General features: G+C 38.5%; 1 protein-coding gene across 1 annotated transcript in view; it reads left to right on the forward strand.

Moving 5' to 3' along the window:
• Positions 1-21,698, forward strand: part of RELN (reelin) — a 292,013-nt gene that overhangs the window by 61,875 nt on the left and 208,440 nt on the right. The window contains exon 3 of the mRNA XM_074169082.1: positions 18,414-18,549. Within this exon, the coding sequence (XP_074025183.1) occupies positions 18,414-18,549 (136 nt within the window). The remainder of the gene's footprint in view (positions 1-18,413; positions 18,550-21,698) is intronic.

The raw sequence follows: 21,698 nt of genomic DNA on the forward strand, positions 1-21,698 counted from the left end.
GCCTCTACTTTATTTGTCACAAAACAAAACATCTTGAAGGCAAGTAGTTGCACAAGAGAAAAAACATGAACTCTCAAGTTGATAAAAATGGGGTACAGTCCATACCAGTGGGTATTTTCAGGGGAAATAATTGTAGGCATGGTTTTATGAGTTCCACAAGCAAAATACTTTGTTTCACAAAAATTTAGTAATAATGCTAAACGCAAAGGAACTTGCACTTTAACGTTAAATCCTCATCCATTTTATTTGCAATTTTTTTCTTAAGGTTGTTTTTTTTAAATATAGTTCTACAATTTTCATAATAACAAAGTGATAAACTATCAATCTAATTAGAGCAGCCATGGCATTCAAGAAAGCAAAAACTGATAGCATGGCAGGAAGCTATAAGTTGTTTAAAAATTATTCTAACCAAGGGAAAAGAGCTTAGAGTCTTCATAAGCAGATTTTGTATTTTTTGTGCCCTGAGGACAAATAATAAATCTGAAGTGTTTCAGGAAGCCAATGTAATGAAATGACCTTTTTTTTAAGAACTGGGGGTTTGGGGAGGAAAATAGATGGTCATACTGCAGCTCGATTGCTATTAAAGTTCAGCAGTGCTTCACCACTTCATATGCAACAAGAAAGGTACCTGCAGCAATATTTATTTCATCAAGTCAGACAACATTAAGTTGAACTACTATTAATAAATGCTAACCTGTCTTTGTGGCTGAACTAGTGCTTTCTACTCCTGTGAAGTACAAGAAAAACAGTGAATAGTTGTTTGATATCCAGGTAATTCTTGTTTTTGGCAGCCTGATCTAAATACTACCTATTTGTATATGAACCTTGGTACAAGTCTTTTTAACCATGGCATTTTCAGTGTAACTTGAGCTTTGCTTTGAAAAAAATAAATGAATGAGTAGTGCAAGTTTCTAAAATTTCTGATATTGACACAGAGCCTGGAAACTATGCTGCTTCTGAGAAGATACAATTTTCTTTTCTTCGAAAGAAGACGAGTTAGTAAGATATTAACTTCAGGTCTTGATCAGAGTTTAAGCTCGATGCTTGTTTCAGCAGTCCCTGCAGTTTTGGGGTGGTTGGCCTGACCACGTGGTGCTGGTGAACCGTCCCCAGGAGGGGACCTTTCAGTTTGGCTCTGGTCCCCAATGCTCCAGGAGCCACAACAATGATGCTGTAGCTTCAACGTCTGTGGATTTAAGCTCTGTCTTAAAGCTGGTTAGAGTCGTCTATTTCCCAAATTCCTATTGCAAAATTGTTTCAATGCTTCATTTGCCTAGTGATTAAAAAGAATCTAAATTACAGTAAATTTATTCAAGTCCAGTTTCCACCCTTTGTTCTTACTATGATTGTCCTTTGGCTTAAACAGCTCCTTTACAACCCTGTTATATTTAGCGATAGCAGTCATTCTCTCTCTAAACAAGACAAGCTTTTTCTGTCTCCTTTTATGACATATTTTACATTCTTCTCATCATCTAGTAGTCCTTCTCTGCAGCTGCTCCAGCCTAAGTTAATCTTTTTTGAACACAAGTGTTCATAATTACGCACAATAATTGAAGTGATGTCTTAGCAATACTTTACCAGTATCATATTAATACTCCCCCCATCATTACTAGAAATAATTGAGCTGATATATTGTAGGGCAGTGTTTGCCTTTTTTCACATCGGTAGCTCGTTGTCAGAATGTGATTGACTAATGTGGATTGAGCTTTCCCCTCCCCAGTCATTTCTAGCTTATAGCTGAAAGTAATCTTGTTATTATCTAAAGTGCATGACCTTACACTTTCTACAAGAGGCAAAGAATCCACTCTGTATACGTTTTTCCAGTTGTTAATCATACTCTGTTTAAAAAGGTGACTAATTTCTAATTTTAACTTGTCTCATTTGAGCTTCCAGGACCTGGTTCTTGCTATGTCTTTTATGGTGTGTCTGAAAGTCCTTTATTAGGGAATATTTTCTTAATGTTAGGATACTTATCTACTGAAATCAGATCACTTCACAATTTCAAGAAATAAATTATAACCTATAGAAATTGAACACTAAGGTTTTAATGTAAGGAATCTCCTTTATATCTAAGCAGAAGGTATAGGCATATTAGCTTTTCTCCAGACTCTAGCAATTTTCAGCTTCCTTCTATAAACCAGGCCAGAACCCCAGCAATAGGTATTGTTGTAGCCTGAATTCCTTGTCCCTATAAATCTGTGGAGGTTCTGTTTGCTTTGCTCTGTTTTTAAGGTAGGCTCAGTTTACCAAAGGCTATGTTTACCATATTCCATATGACTAACCTGACTCAGGATTTGTTCCCCACTTGGCCAATGTTTGTATCATTCAGAAAGCGTTGCAGTTGGTGATTTCAGATCTGCTTCCAGATTAATGATGAAGAGAATGCTGACTAACAGCAATGCACACCAAAGTGGTATTTAATGGTGATTTGTAAGGGACAGCTGGCCTAAGTGATTCAAATGCTTAATGCCATAAATGTATGGTTTGATATTGTTTGGGACTGTTTTTGAATATATGGATATTGCATTTTTATGTAAAGTGCCTCAGGAAAGACTAAAAATGATATTCTGAAACTAAGTGAATAAGAGCTGACAATTAAAACAAAAAGTTTCAGAATATTCTGGATACAAAAGTATTATTTCAGGGAAAACAGATTCTATCATTTTCCTGCTCTGCTAATTAACAATGGAGAAGAGCAGTTATTATGTGAAATTCAGGCAGTTCAACAAGAATTCACTTGATTAATACATGCGGAATAATACATGTTAGTCAAATACTGTTTTCCTCTGAGATCCTATTAAAAATTTGATCAAAGTTTAATTACAGCATAGGACAGTTATGTTTAGATGACACTGAAAACATCAAGGCCCTTCAAATAATGGCAATGAAACAAAGGGAATCAACAGTTTTCATGAAGCAAACTGGAAATCTGCAGATTTCATTTTCAGCCAAATGGCTGCACATTATAGAGGAGTGCTCTTTTGGTGATGGCACATTGCAATGAAAGGATTTTTTTTTTATTATTTGTGGGTCATTTTAGTTCCAGAAGGTGCCTGAAAACTTGACAGGTATGTACAGGAGCTTTGGATTTTGTGAGCACACTGTTCTGAGGAGATCAGTGACAGAGAAACCCCTGACCAATGTATGCTGGATTTCATGAGTTCTGGTGATTTGCTTTGGAATTAGATGTTTGATATTTTCTTGGGTCTACTTCTTCTCAAGAAGGAAGGTGAAGATAGCTCTGTTCTGCTGTTCTCTAGTGAGAATTGTCATTTGACAGCTACTTGAGGAAACCGGTTGAAGGGATGGGCTGTAGAGCAAATCCAAACAGGTACTTGAGGTCTATAGAAAGCGTGGAAGCAGGTAGAGTAGGACGAGCATGACGGTGGAGAGGTTGAGGGGAAAGAGGCTTACTGAAGCAATGGGAGTGAGGGAGAAGTAGGCATGAGAACAGAGGAACTAATAGAGATGAAACCGTTCAAATCAAAGAGTATCTGCTTCTTCCTTGTGAAAAATTAATCCAAGAACTCAGATGTTGCGTTCGGAGGAGTTAGAACAACTAGTTTGTACAAAATGCATGAAAGTTTGTAAGTCAGCCTTCATGGTCAACATTCCTGGAATGTGTTGCAATATGTGGCATAACTGCATTTTTTAATTTAACGTAGCGCAATCCATTGGTGGTCCTTCAGGAAGGAGTGAAAAATGACATTTTCTTTCTTGGAGTAGTTATAGGGAAGAACTGCACGACCACATCGTAGCTCAGTAAAGTTCCATGGAAAAAACATAAGCCTTAAAGCAGAAGTACTGATATTCCTGCTTAGATCATTGGACCAAAGAAAGGCATTCCTTCAGGAAATCTTATCTGAACAGGAGTCTCAGAAACTCTAAAATAAGGATTGCTATGATATACTGGATTTTAAGACATATTTTATGCACAAAAAATTTGTACTGATGTAACAACAGGAGCTCTAGGGAGGAAGCTATGATCAAACTGATGTATTATCTAGCAGAGATCCAACTCTAAGAGGATAAAGATGTCTTACACTGTGCTAGCTAATTCATTTTCCCTGTAAGAAGACGTATACTGATATGACATACACTTATATGTACAACTATACTTGTAGAGATGTAGTTATTTAACTATTACGTTCTTGTCCAGATGCTCTGAGGCATTTCAGGCTCAGCTTTGAATTTAGCTATATATTCATTTTTATGAATAATGCATCACATTAAAATGATCCACTGAAGCAGCAAAGATTTGTTTGTTCATAAGGTATTTGTCTTGAAGATTATTTTCAACTTTCCTATACTAAGATAACATCTTTTTGTTACCTTTGTGTTTTCAAAGCATTACAGGGGAGCATGAAAAAAACCCTGCCTCACCCTCCACTACTTCTCAGAGATTTATCATGAACTCTCTTCACTTCAGCCTTTTCTTTGCTGTCCTTAATGTTCTTCTTTAAACAACCTTTCAGTAACTCTACTTTTTTCCTACTTCAAAAAGTAAATTAAATTTACTGAGGTAGCTATCCCTAATGGCATGATTCTTCTAAAACAATCCACCCACGTTACACATCTCTGAAAATTGCCATTTGCGCAGAGTGAGTAGAATTAGTTATAAAAAGATTTAAAATTTCTGAATGCTACATCTGCAGTGAATACTGGGAATTTTGGTTTGATTCATAGACTGTGGTACCTAATAAGAGGGGTTTTTTTGATAGTGAAAAAAAAAAAGGCACCTGCTAGCAAGAAAAAGATTTCTTTCATTCGTTTTCTTGGAAATAGCTGTATTGTAGGGCTAGCTAAGTGCAATCACAACCTCTTTTTGTTGCATATATTATTTTTTTGTGCTCTATAATCCTTATTGTTAAGCAATGCTTGAAATTTTTGTGCAACTGAATGGGCCATAAGTTATAGGTAGACTTCTGTGGAGCCCATCACAGGCGCCTATCCCTCCATGTTGTTTATAAAAGAAGCATAATCTTTTACTGGATGTGGACTGGCTCATTAAGCATCTAAAGTGTAGGTTCAAGTGGTCTGGACCATACCCGTGGGAGTTATCAGGGGCTAACCGCTCAAGTGTTTACTCAGTTTTTGTAAAAGTTTTATAACTATATATTCTTATCAGTAGCTGACTTAAACAGCTGAAAGCTAATTTGGAGATACCCACATGAGCCTAATTACTCACCGGAGTTATTTCAGCATGGCCAAACTTAATGGTAAGATAGTTCAAGTGGTAGAAGCTGCTGGTATGGGTTGGACAGATCTGGGCTTAGCTCATACAACGTGGAGGGTCTGTATATTTGCATGTGACAAGGCTTTATTTACTATTTAAAAAATCTCTTAAAATGTATCATTTAAGAAGGAATGAGGAAAACAGAAGCATTCAAAAATTGGAAGATAATAGTGCATTTTTTTGGTCTTTCCATTATTATGATTTCTCTATGACAATGTATTTTAAGCTTAGACATCATTTCCAAAGAGCTGTCTGTACTCTCTACTACATTGCATACAGATGTGTAAGTAATAATAACCTGCAGGTATCTCAAAAAAAAAAAATCCCATATACACCTATATGCAGAGTATTGGCAACCCTTGAGCTTTTGACATATTGCCAGGACAATCTGCAGCTCTAGTTGTGCACTGCTGGCATTTCAAAATATTTACATGAAAGATAGATGGCAAACTAATTACAGAAATTATTTCAAAGTGAAATATGGCGCTTCATTGAGATAAACTGCAAAATAAAGACCAGGCAGTGTTACAAGCATGGAGTATACCAAATTCATTACAGCCACAATTAGTGATCACAAATGTTCTACCATGAACATTTCTTGGGGAAGTGGGACACAGGGATGTTCCTGACTCCTCCATGTCTTTGCTCGCTTGTAGACATGGAGCAGCTTCCCCAGAAGGCCACTGTGGTGCTTTTTCAGCCTCACTCCAGAATGGCTTTGTTGCCATTTGGATTCATTCATGTGAAAGTAGGCTTCAATCTACCCAAGAAACAGTTTGTTCAATAAGATCTCTTTCCTCAAAGAGGATTTGGCCACTGCACTAAATAATACTCTGTTAGTCAATTTTAGGCTCGCCCATTCTTCCAGATCAAACTATCTGGGACGTTTGGCCCATGTTTGTAGATCAGTTGGAAACTCCCTAATCTGCTCAGATTTGGAAAGCATATTATTTGCCAAAACTATTCTCTCGGTTATATACTAGTTTCACTATCAATGGGGAGCAAGATCCAGAAGCTCTAAATCAATTCATAAATTCATAGGTGCCTTCCAAGAAAAGCATAAGTATCAGAACAGAGAACATGGATGTGTGGAGAAGGGCTGATATTTGTGACAGCTGTTGTTATAGGGTGAGACAGCAAAGTTACAACTGCAAAGTATCTGGAAGTGATAGCAAGAAAACATCTCAATTAGTGTACATGGCAGGGCTGAAATTAATGCAAATTAGGAAACCTGCTCATTTTATGAACTGCTAATTTGCCTTGAACAAGAAAAAAGTAGTTGACACCTAGAGATGGAAGGTCAAATTTCTCCTTTTGTGACAGCCACGCTTTCCTGTTGATTTAATTGTATTGCAAAACAATAATGAAGGGGGAACTTCGCTGTAATGCTGTGGGTCTTTGAGATATTTTTCTTTTTAAGGGCCGATTAGCAGGTCAAAAAGAATAACCATGTTTTGATCTTCATATTTTTAACCTTCTCTTTATATGTTAATGCGACTGCTGCTCCCTAGCATAAGTCCCTTGGGTGTTACTTTGACTTACTGTATTTTTTAAACCCTTTTTAAAACTGCAGTAAAATCTTGCAACATTTATCCTATGACAGCCACAGTGGGGGTTGTTTGCTCAGAGGGGCAGGCTTTCAGCTAAGTGTTCATTCATTGAACTGAATCAAGCAAGTTTTAAGATTGAGTTCAAGCACGTAGTTCGAAGACGTGGAGCAGGAACTCCTAGGATGCTCTGCTCCCACTCACCCCCCACATATCACAAACTGGAACCCAAATATTTTTCCCCACTTCTGTCCCAGATCTTGAAATGTAGCTCACACCTCTTACAGGTGATCATTTGATTTGTTTTGTCCTCATATTGCCATAGCTGTGGATAAAACTTTCCAACAAAGCCATGGGCCAGTTCGGGATCATGTAGTGGAGGTCCCCTGCACCCTATTTCTGTAGTACACTAAATTTTTGCACACATTGTGGCATTAGCTGCTATCACATGAACATTGACTAGGCTTCAGATCTGAATATTGTTTTCTGTTTTAATTTTTTTTTTCCCCATGAGTGCATAGGACACCAACCACAGAGGGGGCTGCAGCTCTCCCAGGTCCATGGAGCGGTGTGCACTGGTCTGGGGGATACGGCTCAGCTCCACTGCTGCACCAACCCAAGATCAGCTTCATTGCCAGGACAATATTTTAAGATCCTATATTGAAGAAAAAATAACTGCAGAAGACTAGCCTTTAAGATTTAGTCATAAAGTGCTCTTTCAAGGACAAAGACTTCAATAACAGCAGTCTTTTACCCCAAAATTATATTTACATTGACTGGTAGTTTACAAGAGGGTTACTGTTCTTGGTTGCTTGCTTTTATTTGCTTTTCTTATATCTGATCTGGAAGTGCTCTCACATATTTGGGATTGATAATGTTTTGTCTAGAAGAAATAAGTTTCAGGCAAAGGAATGAAACGCAGAATGACTTTCTTCTGACTCTTAACTGACAGTACGTCTTGTCAGATAGAAATAAAAGTGCGGTGTTATAATTTTCTGTCTTCGGTATGTATGTCTTAATATATACCATATGGCTGGGGGGCATTGCACCAGATTTTTCTCATGAGTGATATTTTTCTCACTAGAGTTAAAAGTAGTAACATGGAAATGAATGAGTAAAATAATTTGCTCTCCCTCTGGGCTTGTTGACTGACATTATTCTTGCTTATTTTGGTATGTAAAGTTTTGTATTTAGGTTTTGTTTCCTGAAAGTTTTGCTGCTGTAAATGTTTGTTGTGTTTTCTGAGGAGTTTACTCCTTCATGGGTACCATTCTGCTTCCAGCAGGCAGAACTCCAGACTGCTGGGCATGCTGCTCCTCTCTTTAGTAAATGCATAGTGAAAGACTCTCAGCATTATAGTCCATTGAGGATTATTGGGGAAACACAACACAAGGTTGCAAAGAGTGGGATCATTGCAGTATTTAAGATAGAACAGGAGGCAAAGTAAATTATTGCTCATTTCACAAGGGAAGGGGAACAACTGCCAGACTTTGCAATGATCAGGTTCCAGTTTTCTGCTTTGTCCTGTAATAATAATGAAAAAGGATGTTAAAGATGCATAAAGCCACTGTTCGGGTGTTCACAGAGAAGGAATTTTTCTTTTTTGCCAAAAATACCACAGGCGTCTGTAAATCACAGCTGATATTTCTGCTGTGGTGATGAAAGAAAGTGTGTAAAAGGGAAACACTTTGATTTTCAAACTCCAGCTTTTCAGAATACCTGCATATCAAAACTTCTGCCTCTGTTCCCCCTGTGTACCCCCTTGGTGACAGTGAGGTGACACTGCATGGTGGTGACACCAGTCAGGTGCTGGTGGCCAATGCTGATCTCAGCAGCCCTCTGTCACAGCCATTCTGGCTGTCACCTCTGGGCTCTCCCCGTCCCCCATCTTGCTATTGGTACACAGCACCTGCCTGAGCACATGCTCACACACACAGGGATGCTTTAGCCCAGGACCAAAGCCTTGTCACCACTGCCAGCCAGAGCATCCCCAGTTTGGTTCTCCCATGCTATAAACACTGTAAATGGCGTAGATTTGTGGTTACAGAGAAGGCAGATCCAGCAGTTTTTATCTTGATACATCAGAACATCTGTGGAGCATGCAGGTGGTGTGCAGGACTGTGTTTCCACCAACTAATGTGATCTGGGCAGAGATACTGGTGGGTTTTAGCTAGCGGTGTTGAATGTCAGCATAGTTGCAAAAAAAGAACTCCTGGAGACTGGAAATTTTAGTTTAAATTCCTCCATTCCATCCACAAAACTCCTTTTTTCACCCCCACTTCTCCCTTATCTCTCCCACCAACTTGTTCAGTCGTTTCTCACTTCCCTCCATCCCTTTGCAGAGGCTGATAATGATGATGGTGCCCATCAAGTAGCTTTACTTAAAGTTCTAATATTTATATTTATGAATCCTGTGGAATTTGTAACTCTTTCCTCAACTCTCAAAAAGGCAAACCATTGCTCCTGTGTCACTAGCATCAACTGCTGAGAAAATGCAAACATCTTCGCTCCTGAAGCACAAATTGCACAGGTTGTAGTGGTTGGCCATGTTTAAAAGCATGAAGATAAAATCATATTCTGTCATTGCTACAGCTGTCTTTTCCCTCACAGACGTGTAGCTCCTGCACGCAATCTTTCCTGAGCAGGTAGGAAAGGCTTTTATGAGACACCTCTGCTCTGAAAATCTCTCAGAGACTCTGCGACTGGTCATGCTGCAGGTCACTTTGGTGTCGCAGGAAGGTGACATGGAGCTGTAGGAGACCTTATGCAACTCACCCAAACACGGGCTACACTGAGGCTGCTGTAAGCTGAGCCATCGGGAGGGATCAGGTCAGGAGACCTGGGGCACCTCTATGATGGCTCCTCTGGATAGAAAGTGTCTCATGTCTCCAGTTCTGTGGAGATGTTGCAGTCGTCACCGGTGAGGGACACACCATGATTCCTGTACACAATACATGTTTTCAAATTGCCTTTCAGATCATCTGAGATAATGAGTTGGGGAACTGGACAGAATAACTTGCATAACAACATCACTCCAAAACAAGAAGAGATTTCTGTAAATGATAAATACTCCATCTGGAAAAAGATTTCCATGGAAGTCCCTCTGGTTTCATTATATAGTTATCTTTATTGATTGGTTTGACTGACTTAATTTGCTTTGGAGGAAATTATCAAGTTTAAAACATCAGAGTTCACCAGCAATGTCGATACAGAGATATAAAGTGTAATTAGGGACAGCGCAAGTGCGAAGAAGATACCAGGCACTGAGTACGTCCTTCAGTGACTGAGACAGTGACAGCAATGCAGGCAAATGCAAAATATGTCTGCGGGCGAAGGATCAAAATAGAGGAAATGCGTTACAAGGCAGACTGCTGCCAGAAACCATTACATTCATTTAAAATAGATTAAAGAGAGATTTAGGGTTTTGTAGGTAAAGCCTTGAAGCCATTATCCCAATTAGTCATACTAGGCTATAGAAGAGCAAACAGGATATCGGGATGTGTCACCAGTGCCATTATAGCCAAAGAAGGGGTGTTGTAAGTATGCATACCACTCAGCCCAGCACTGCTAGACTCTGGGGTGAAGATTAATTAAAAAAAATAATTTGGACGCTACTGCCTTGGAAAGAATGCTTTATAGATCCAATATGGATGTATGTGTGTTATAGATGAGTGTTGGGTATTTACATTTTTATTTGGCTGTGTAGTTGTTTTCTGGTTGCTGTACAGCGGTGTTTCATTTGATGTTACTTGCACCGGTAAGCAGGGAGCTTTGGTTGCTTCATGGCTCTGTTTAAGTGAGCAGGTCAGCGTGGGTTTGTCAGCTAAGACTGCTGGTTTGCAGTTTCACCTCTACCAAAGCAAATTCAGGGCAATTCCAGGGGCTCCAGTGCTGCCTTGGTGAATTGTCACTGCTGTAAGGAGAAGGATGTGGTTACTGCTGGCCCTGAGAATGAGTCTGTGCAGATGTCTGGTGTGATAACAGGGTGGTCCTTTGTCACATTTATCACTGGTACGAAAACCTATTAAGCGGTGTCTCTGATGTTTGGCTCCTGGAGCATATATTAAGGTTTGCGAAGTGGAAAGATTCAGAATGATGCGATATTTCGGTGAAATTGTACAAGAGTTGCTCATATGGATGAGATGCCAAATACAACAATAGTTTAAAAAAAAAAAAGTAAGTGAATGCAAACCAGGGGCAGCTGGTTTTTTTGCAAGAGAGTAAACTGGAATACATTGCTAAAACAGACCTACAAAAAGCTAGTACAGAATTATAGTATCAGCCTAACAGGTTTCTATAAAGAAAAATATAAAAGTTGCGATTATAAAACATGCTGTGGCTGTTAGGAAAACATTTTAAATAGATTTTGGCTCAGGCCTTTGAAAAGACATTTTTTTCTTCTATATTTCAGCAACACAGTATTCGCATTTTCTATTTATATTACTGCTGGTCCCTGTTTACTGTTACTAAATCTACTTGCCTTGGAGCAGCTAGTATTGCATTGCTCTCTATGGAGCACTTAGACTTCAGCTGTAAATTGTCCTCTCATCCTTCCTGACAATGGCCACCTTAAACCCACCAACATGCTGCAGACCAGGGTCTCACCTCCCCACCCCCCTGACTCATGCAGCCATATCGCACATTACACAAGGGGCTCATTCAGTGTCTTGGGGAATTATGCAAATGAAAGGGGATATTCTCCTCCCCGTGCACCACAATTTCCATATGTGTAACTCCCGTTAGGTTTAATGAGACCGGCACTCATAAATCCCTGAGATGAAATTATACCCCTAAGTGGGTTCTAACAAAAGGCTGCTCAAAAGTTTTGATTAACAATCCCTTAAGAGTAGAACATTAAAAGAGAGATTAAGCAAAAAAATATCCTCTCTTTCAGAGCAAATTTTCATAAATCTGTACATTAGGGGTTCAAACCCTGCAAACCTGCATTTCTAGTGAAGTGCTCGCTTCAGCAAGCATTTAAAAAACCTGAACATAAAGCACTGCTCTTGTTAGCACCTAAATGCCCTAACCTGATCTGCTTCATACCTGGATCCCAACTTGTTGACATAATTCACATGTGAACTTGCAATAAATTGTTGTTTTCAGAACTATATAGAAAACACATTTAAATTTTATATATGTAGCAAGAGGTTATAAAACCTATATTTCTGGTCCCAAATCTGAGTCACTTCAGCACAGCAGTACCCCCACAGAATCAGGTCGCTGTATTCAGGCTCTAGTTGACTCCTGACCACAAAAGGAGTTATGGATTTTAATGACAGACTTTATTAAGTTGTTACACACTTAATCCGATCTTTTTCTACTATTCCTATTAGCCTGTGGATGGTATTTTCCCCATCATTGTGTATGTTGAAAGGATCTATTATTCAATAATGAAGCAGTAATAATAATAGTGAAATAAACATACGACTTCAAGAAAGATAAAGGTAATATATTGCTGGGTAGAAGAATGTATCTCACAGTTGCTGGTCTTTTCTTTCTTCATACTATTTAATAATTTATCAAACCATCCTGACCCTTAATTGATCACAAGGGCCACCAAGTGCTTTAGCAGTCTGTTACATTCTATCAAACGAGATGTGTTTTTCCTGTGAAGCAGAATGAAATCATTCCCCAAAGATCAATCGGCAACAGCATAATTTAGCTAGGTGGGTGCAGTTCACTTAGGGCCAGATTCTGCATCTTTACTCACTTTGAAAGGGACTTGCACGGGCAATTCACTTGCCTTTTACTGGATACTTGCTTGAGTACAGACTGCTTGGGCTCACGATCATATTTTAGAAACAATAGTTGCTAGCTCCAGATATTTCTTTATTTCCAGTAGTTCTTTTTGATGCAGATTACTAACGTTTTTTTTCTTAAACACAAGAAACTTGTTTTTCTTCCTACCACTAGTTCTCCGCAGAATTTTAAGACTTAACATTTCAGAGTCCTTAAAGGGGTTCATAACAGTTTAGGGTTGTTGCTCAAATGTTCTTCCAGCAACTAAAAATAAACTATTACTTCACTTGCTATAGTATTCAAGGAAAACATGTATTTCATTTGTACATGTGTTTACAGGTAGGGATCAAAAAGGTCCTTTAAACATCCAAGCAGACCCAGGACAAAGGGAGGTACCTAGGTCTGAAAATATGGTCTGAAAACTGCAGCTCCAGCAGCTGTAAAATGCACTTGGTGTCTGTACTCATTCATTAAAAGATTTTAGCCTAAAAATTTCCTTAGGGTCTATGCTTGGATTTATGTGAATTCAGGTCTTGCCAGGTACCTGCCCAACTGCGACATAATCTCTGTTGCTCCCCAAGTGATGTGGAGAGGTAGCAGGAGAGTGGGGTGACCTCTATATACAATTAATCTTCAATTTCATAGAGAGGATGTACTTCTGGGAAGAAGAGAATGTAAGTATAAGCTCTCTTCCAAAGGGATTACTTTAAATGATAAATTATTATAAGAAATGTGGCTACCACCATCTCTCCATTTTGGAAAAGAAAAAGCAATTGTCCTATATCCCCTCTCAGAGCAGGTTTGTGATGCTGCATGGGAGAACCAAGCTGCAGGTTCTGGTTTGGTCACTTCAGCATGAGGTTCAGCATGGGAGGTAGATTCTGGCATAGTCCCATTTGCATCACTCTCTGCTTCGTAACACTAGGCAGAACCATGCTCAGCTTGTGGGTTTATGGATCACCCTTTGAGATGCTGGACCCCGGGTGGAGGATGTAGGTCCCCAGCTCTGTTTCCTACAGGAAAAGGCTGCTCCTAGGACTAGGTACTTAATTTTTACATAATGCGGAATCTAATTTGAAGGTGTCTGTTTCTGACTTAAATTCATTATCTGCTAATCAGGAATGATTACTTTCCCAAAGACCCCAGAGTGATTTGGCACTTAGAGCTTTATTTTCTTGGTATTTCATCAATATTTTATGCTTGGCATTTTGCTGTCACTCTTATGCATAACTTTGAAAATGGAAGCCTGTAGCAGATAATGAGTTTAGAGGCAGCAAAATCAAAATGTAGACATTCATTTTACACCTGTATTTATCATTAACCCTCTCCTTTACTGTCATCCTCAATTCATATAATAGATAGGAAATGATAGACTACCTACTATCTGATTCAGTGCCAGAAAGTCTATTGAGACTTAACCTCGATGAAGGATTTGCTGAGGGCTTTGACATGCAGATGAGTTGCTTGTATAAAGTTCTTGTTTAGGAAACTGCTTCTTAAGGAGTGTATGGAAGGAGGACACGTAATGTTCTAATAAGGAACATTGCATAGTTACCACATGTAAGTCAGGACTATTACAGATCCACATTTCTCAGACTTAGAAAGTAGAAAAGGATGTGAATCTTACTGTATCTTTCTTCTTCCTGCTTTGGGGAAGATATGCCAAAGAATAAGATGTTCAGGAACTGCGCTTGGGCAGTTAAGGGCCACCTAAAACAGCATCTTAATATCTTGTTCATCTTCCTGTGTGCCACCGTATAAAAGAGGGAAACTAATTCCCTCCATTAGCTTCTTACTAGTAACTCTGATTATCAATAGAATAATTTTCCACATGTAAAGATTGCAGCTGTGTATCGGTCATCTGACTTTACCTAAGATTTTCCATTCAATAATTTTTCTCCATCCCTGTATTTCTTGTATTTAATTTATCTCTTGAAGTCTCTTCACGTAGAAGTTCTTTGATTCACTGAGCATAGATCATAGAATCGTCTAGGTTGGAAGGGACCTTTAAGATCACCTAGTCCAACCATCAACCTAACTCTGATAAAAAACTATCACTAAACCATGATAAACCAGATAGTGCATTGAATAGGGCTAAGCACATTTTAAAAAGTTTACACAATAAAAGCAGCTGCTGAGTTAAATCTTGAGAGGGACTGAGCCTGTCTATTTTCTCTCCTCATAGTGCTGTTCGCAGGTACAAAGCATGTCTGGGATTTGAATGGTTATACTGAGACTCCTAAAGCCTCAGAAATTTTAGGGGAATAGAGAATGTGGAAAGTACAGATGTCTGAAACACATCAGTATGACGAGTGCGTGCTGTAAAAAACAAGGGAAACGGAGTTCAGAGAGATGCTAACGGCATCTTTGTATGTAGCACATTTTGGGGCTGTGGATGTGCAGCTGTCACAAACCTTTGAACATTTTGGTATTAAATAAGTGACGTGGAAACACTAGATTATTTGCAAAAGCATTTATAGAGTTTTACATAGACAGACCTTAAAAATTTTACCTTAGGATTGATACTTTTTTTAAATATTAGGCTTGAAAGTATATAGTTGCACTGATCAACAGGATGCGTGAGGGGATGTCTATAGAACAATGCTGACCTGAGCCGAGCACCTTGAAAGGCATGTTCTGTCTTTGAAGCTGTCTGAGTTACATACAGGATAGAGTTTTGTTCTGAAAGCTGCTATGTAATCAGGATTGTCTTATATTAACTTTATTTTTTTGCAGCAGAATGTTGTTTCCCGTTTATCCTTGTATTTGTTATGGGACAAACATGCAGTCTGGGAAAGCAGCTTACCAGGTCAGAGAGGGGATGGAGGAGAAGGGAGGACTTGCCTTCCATAGCAGGGGACTGCAAAAAGACTGGAAGCAAGAGGAGGAAGTAACATTCTTTATCATTAATTTAGGGAGTTCTTAGTATCAATTGCATTGCTCCATTTTTGGCATTTTTATGATTTTTATGTTCATCTTTTCAGTATGAAACTTTGGGGGTTAAGCATCAACAAGGTGGTTTGGTTTTTTTTAATATCACTCTCTCACTCACTGAAGTTTCAGTACTTAATTTTTGTGAAATGTTCTGAAGACTCTGAACTCCAAACTGGATTTGATGTACCCAGTAAAGGTCCAGCAGATGAGGAGGCATTGTTCTCATTGTATAAATTACCATAATAAATTATTAGTAAACTATAAAGATAAAATGGTGATAAAAAGATAAAATTGGAGTTTTGAATATTCTCTGTGCAATTCGTTGACTTTTTTCAGCAAAAAATTGAATGAGTTGTTTTTTCATTGTTTAGAATTTATTCTAGTCACTGCAAAGTTGTTCTTTTTTTAAACTGTAAATCAAAGGAAAAAGAAATTCTCCACAGATGTTGTATGTGTTTGATGTGTTAGACACATTTTTGCAGTCTGCTGCCTGAAACCTAGGGAATTCATTAACTCACAAGTTGCTGCCAAGGAGGGAAGTGGTCACATTTCCCAAGTTGATGTGCCCGTCCCCGAGCTGGGGGATGTGGTTAGGGCAGTCTTTGTCCTCCCTTGTATTTGGCTGGCTCTGGAGAAATGGGTATTTCTTCAAACTGAAGGGCTGTTCCTGTTTCTTCCCTGACAGTGATTGTTATTTAATTAACCTGCTAAAGTCTGTAGCTGGCTCTGTTTCCCGTTATGCAGCCAGAGGTGATGATAGATGAGAGCTGGTGCTCTGCATCCATCCCAGAGACCCTGTCCCCCATCACTGAATCACTGGCTTTAGCACAAATTTCAAAGAGAGAGGGACAAGACCCACAACTTTGGGAAAGAAGCAGCATTGCCATCTTTCACCCTCAACAAAGCAAAGCAATACCACTTGCCCTATAGGGGACCTTTTGGGCATATTTTTAGACACGTCTGTCTTGACAGAGTACCTCTGGATAGAATTCAGCAGTGAGACCAGGGCAGTGAGCTTGGGCACCAGTCAAGGGGGCTTCTTTGAGGGTATTAATACCAGTCCTCCCAATTAGCAAAGGAAGGTAAATAAAGACTTAAAATGGCAGTACAACGTGACAAGAGATGGTCAAACCTCATTTGCATCTACTGTCTTGCAACAAACAAGAGTCAGTAAAATACCATCTTCCTGGATTTCCCTACTACTGCTCTCCAGAAAAGAGGCTCCAGGGAAACTTGAGCCTTCTCTGTGGCTTTCCTGACCCAACAGGCTTTAGCATCACTTGGGGATTTGAGCTGAAGGGTGTAACTGTGTGAATGACGGAAGACCTTGTGTATGCTTCAGTGGGGAACTAATTGAAAAACCCTGAGTGAGAAGGTTGTGGTCATTTGTAAAAGATACAGGCATCACTGCATCACCTCCTGACTGCTGTCATTCTTGGGACAGATTACTCAAACTCACTGTGGCTTCATTTCTCCCTCCAAAAAAAATTGAAGCTCATTTAGAATTTAATAGCCCTCGGGATAAATAACATCCATAACCCTGAGCTATAGTCTGTGATTCTCACTGGTACCTGAATGGGATTTCAGGTGTTGCTTTTGATCTATAAAATGCAGAATGGTTTCCTTGTGAGACAGCCCCCTCCCTGCACCATGCCGCTGGCACGGCAGTGCCTGGAGAGGCAGCAGGTGGAGCAGCCAGTTTGCATGAGGAAGGATTTGTCCCCCTGGTTGGTGGAAATCTCTCCCATGCAAACTCCTTCCACCTCTGGATCTCTGTGGGGTTACCAGGAATTGCTGGGTTCACGTTACAGAAGAATTGCCATCAAAAAACAGTTGTAGAGGATTCTGAGAGGGAGAGATGGAGTGTATTTCTCTGTTGTTGTTTGAATTGCAACAAGTAAATATAAGAAATACCAGCCACTATAAACTTTCTGAGATACAATCACCCGGCAGCTAACAGCGACCTTGTTGAGCACAGAGGTACCTGCTACCATTCACTTTTCCTTTAGATCCTGTTAGCAATGCTTCAGCCCTTGTCACTATTTTCTGAACTGAAGGTTCAATATTTGAAGTAACCTGGAACAAGGCATTTCCTTCTGATAAGTGCATTCAAAAGAATAGTTTCAACAGTTACTGTTTAATGTACTAGCATTAAAGGTGTAGTAATCCACTCAAGTAAGATTGCCTTACTTTAAGCCAAAGGGTGTTAAACAAACAACCAAGTTTGCACTAATTTGTAGGAAAGTACAGAGGGGCTCTGAGGCGGAGAAGATTGCTGGCTGATATTGGGTTTTTGTTAAAAAATACAGTTCTTTTGTCTAATGATGAACTGCAGTGAATTCCAGAGGGAGGGATTAATAGATGACATTTACATTCATCCATGTGTTAGAGGCTGATTCAAAAAAAGAATCAAAGGAATGTATACTGGTAAAACTGCTGAAGGTTGCTGCTTTTATTTCAGATCAGAAGAAGAGTTCATGAATCCAGAGCTCATCTGCTTTTTTCTGAAGAAATGTACCTGTCTACTAGAAGATAACACCTTTCTCTAAAAGCTTCATTTTGCTTATTAAAAGCATTTTTTCCTTCAGGTTTTATTTTTTTTTAGACCTGTAATGGGTGTAAATCAGTTAATGTAATATTGATTTACACCAGCTGCGATCCAACTCCTCCTTTAAAAATGCAAATAATTCCTCTGGTATTGGTCTCATAAAGAACAACTGTAGGAAATACATGGAACCTTGTAGTAAATACAAAGTCAACCTTGGCTCAAGAAAGGCCAGCTCTGATGTTTTCACTGGCATTAATTCTAATTACTCAGTGGCATGCTCTCAGGTTTTTTTCACTCCATGTTGCCATGATGACACACATGACAGATGTATTTCTTAGTCTCTTAGCACTTTGCAATGAGCCATTACCATGTGTTAGTGTTTATCTCCCCTGTGTCTTTCTCGTAGGAATTATGTCTGACCACCAGTTTGGAAACCAGTTTATGTGCAGCGTGGTTGCATCACACGTGAGCCATCTCCCAACTACAAACCTCAGTTTTGTTTGGATTGCTCCGCCTGCGGGGACGGGCTGCGTCAACTTCATGTACGTATTCACGCAATGCCTATGAGAAGATAATCACTTTGGAGATAATGAAATGATCTAACCTGCTTGCACTAGGACCTTATGTCTGGATCAAGGAGCGAGTCCTGCAAAGTGTAGACTTTATAAGTAGGAATATCGAGTTCTTCCTGGCTGAAGAGCTTCTGTGAATATTAGGACTTTATATTTCAAGACATGTAGGAAGGAGATAGTGTTTTATAATGTGGTGTGTCATCAGAGAAATAATGTACAAGTGTGTCAAGTCTAGCATTTCAATACAAATTGATTCCTCTTAATTATTAATCATATCATTGATCCTTTAAGTATACAGCATATTTGCATTGACGTAATTTTTTTAACTGTTGCATTTAATAAGAGTTAGAACATCACACAGACATATTATTCAGATTGTAAGCTTCAATATAAAATACAAGTATTCAAGAATAGTCATACTCAAGTATTTACTGTTCCTAATAATAAACACTTTTAACTTCTTCTTCAACTAGTTTACAACCTGGAAAAAAACAAGAGGTTATTTTTACAGGGTTTTTTTGGTAATTTGTTTAAAGACCTACATCATTATTTGATGATTTAATACCATATAAAGTGCCAACAAAATACACGGCTTAACATGAATTATTAAAATATATATTATTATATTTTACCTTAGAGCAACTTCTAATTATTTGTCCCAAAATTTTGGTAGATCACATTTGAGAGAGAGTATACACCTAGAATAAAGCTGAAAGTAGAAAATACTTCAAGTTTGATCTGTTCATAAAAAAAGTCACTGTTCCCTAATTAGATAAGTGAGCAGTTGCAACATTTCAGCGTGTGAGACCGTTTCTGTGTTCCTTTGTCTGTCCTGTTTGTTGAAACAAATTGTGCTCTGAGTATTTTGCCATTTCTTTCTATACTGGGAAGCTGCAGGTAAGTGCCCCAGATAATCAAGTTGTTTTACTGTTTAACATGTTGTAAAAAGTGAGTGACGTATTCCTTTGAGAACATACATTGCTGATGGTGAACATGGCACTTGTTGATTGATTGATCTGTGGCTTTGATATTTCCCTTTTCCTACATAATGCACATTTTTTTGCTTATAGTGTTACAGTAAGTTATTTATTAGCTGCAGTGACAATGTCAAGACATTTTTATTTCTAGTTTTTTCTTCTAAACATCTAACAGTAAAATGGGGAAAAAATGAGTTTTTATGAGTGGTAACTAACTTCTGAGAACGTATTTGTTTCTCATTAACTTCCACAATGTACCAGAGAAGCTGTTTGCAATATTTAAGATTACAATTAGTTATTTGATGAGTCAAATTTGATTAAATATTTGAGGGAATACTGTCACTGTTTTACTTAAATTCTGCGTCAGAAAAGTTAGCCTCATGAAATAGTTGTATATACCTTGAGAAACTCTGTCAACTAAGTTTTTTTCTGTGCAAAATCTGTGAATTTTAACCTTCCTTTAATTCCTCTCTAAAAATAGTTTCCTTTGTTGATCAAGTTGTAGGAGCAAGGTTTTTTTCCTTGAGCTGCCTAAGAAAAATGAGATACGAGATGTGCATCTTCTCTGCATACTCTTTCTTACTCCCTTTCTTTCTCACATATTTTTCTTGGTAGTCAAGAAATGTTGGTCCTAGCTTGCACAGTGACTGTGAATGTATTTATTTGTATGAGACGTGACCCTCCATTGCGAGTTTTGAGGTCAGTTTATAAACAGTTATTCATTTTCCTGTGACTGACTTTTTTGTCCATGGTTTTGTATTTGGGTTTTTTGTTCATGTTCGTCATTGTTGAAGTAGAGCTGGCAAATAGCTCCGTAGAAATACAGATACTACTATAACTGCTGATTCACGTTTAAGTGAAATCAACTGCCCACACTTTCTTGCCTCAGCTGTTGTTTCCTCTGCCTACTCAATCACAAGTTGCAGTTAACAAAGTTTTGTTTTTTTTTTTTTTTATCAGTGCAGTGTTGGTCTGCCTGCCTTACCTGGTTCTCTGACTTCAGGATTGTCAGAGAGCTGGCTCTCCATTTGCTCCTCTATAACAACTGATTAATTTAAACAAGATGTTTTAACACTCAAGACTAACTACAAGTCCAGTGTAAATTTAATATTAATTAAATTAAGTTTAATTTAGGTTTAATTTAATATAAATTAAAAATATTTACAAAAGGTACCTGGATTTATAGGCTTGGACAACAATGCAATATAGCTAAGAGCTTCCTATGCTGTTTGATGCCAATACGTCTGTGATTCAGATCAGCTCATTAGTCTTTGACCTCTCTGGGGATGGATAATAAGGTTATTAATTAGCACTAGCTTTGCTGTGCAATACCTCTCCCTGGACAATTCTTGGGAGAAAATGGACAAAGGTCAACAGACAAATCTCCCATAGGCCAGTGGGCATTTAGTATTTTTTCACCATAGATACCTCCAGATGAGCTGGGAAAAGCTAAAATGCATTGTTTATTGCAGAATAGTTTTCTTAGCAGTGACTTAGGACTATTTTAAGGAGGTGTTGAGCACCAGGACCTCCTAAGCAAATTGGCAGGATCTGTAAATGTTCTTTAACGCCAAAAACTAGTAGGTACTCCTTTACACTAACAAGTAATTTCTCTGATTGTGTGCAAATTTGTAAAATGTTATCTTTATAATCCTTCAGCATGGTTTACTGTTTGTAATTTCTGCTCTAAGCTCATGCTAACCTAGTTAAAGCTCAGCTTATCGAGGGGAGATAATAACAGCTGTTAAGCAGGGTGGCACACTGGGTTACATTGTAGGTTGTTAAGCCTGTTGTTTTATAGATGGCTTTACCTACTAGTTTATAAAAGTGATAAAGCTGACCTAAATTGCAAAAGCATATTGTGTTTTGACCATCAGCGTGGTTTATTTTAGAAGTTCCAGCTACTGTATTATATAGAATGTAATGCTGCCATGGAAATTACTGTGGAAAATAGTATTTTTCTTACATAGCCATTTTTGCTAGTCATTGAAGAGGTCTCTTATGATTGTTTGTATACATATATTCACTATAAGCTCTACTAATAGTGGACTGGACTTCTGTAATGCTGTCTGCCTGAGTCTGTAGGCAGAGTCTAATAACCCATGTAAGAGATGTGACCCATCACAATTGATCTTAAAATTC

This window comes from Numenius arquata, chromosome 2, assembly GCF_964106895.1.
Source record: "Numenius arquata chromosome 2, bNumArq3.hap1.1, whole genome shotgun sequence".
Lineage (NCBI taxonomy): Eukaryota > Metazoa > Chordata > Aves > Charadriiformes > Scolopacidae > Numenius > Numenius arquata.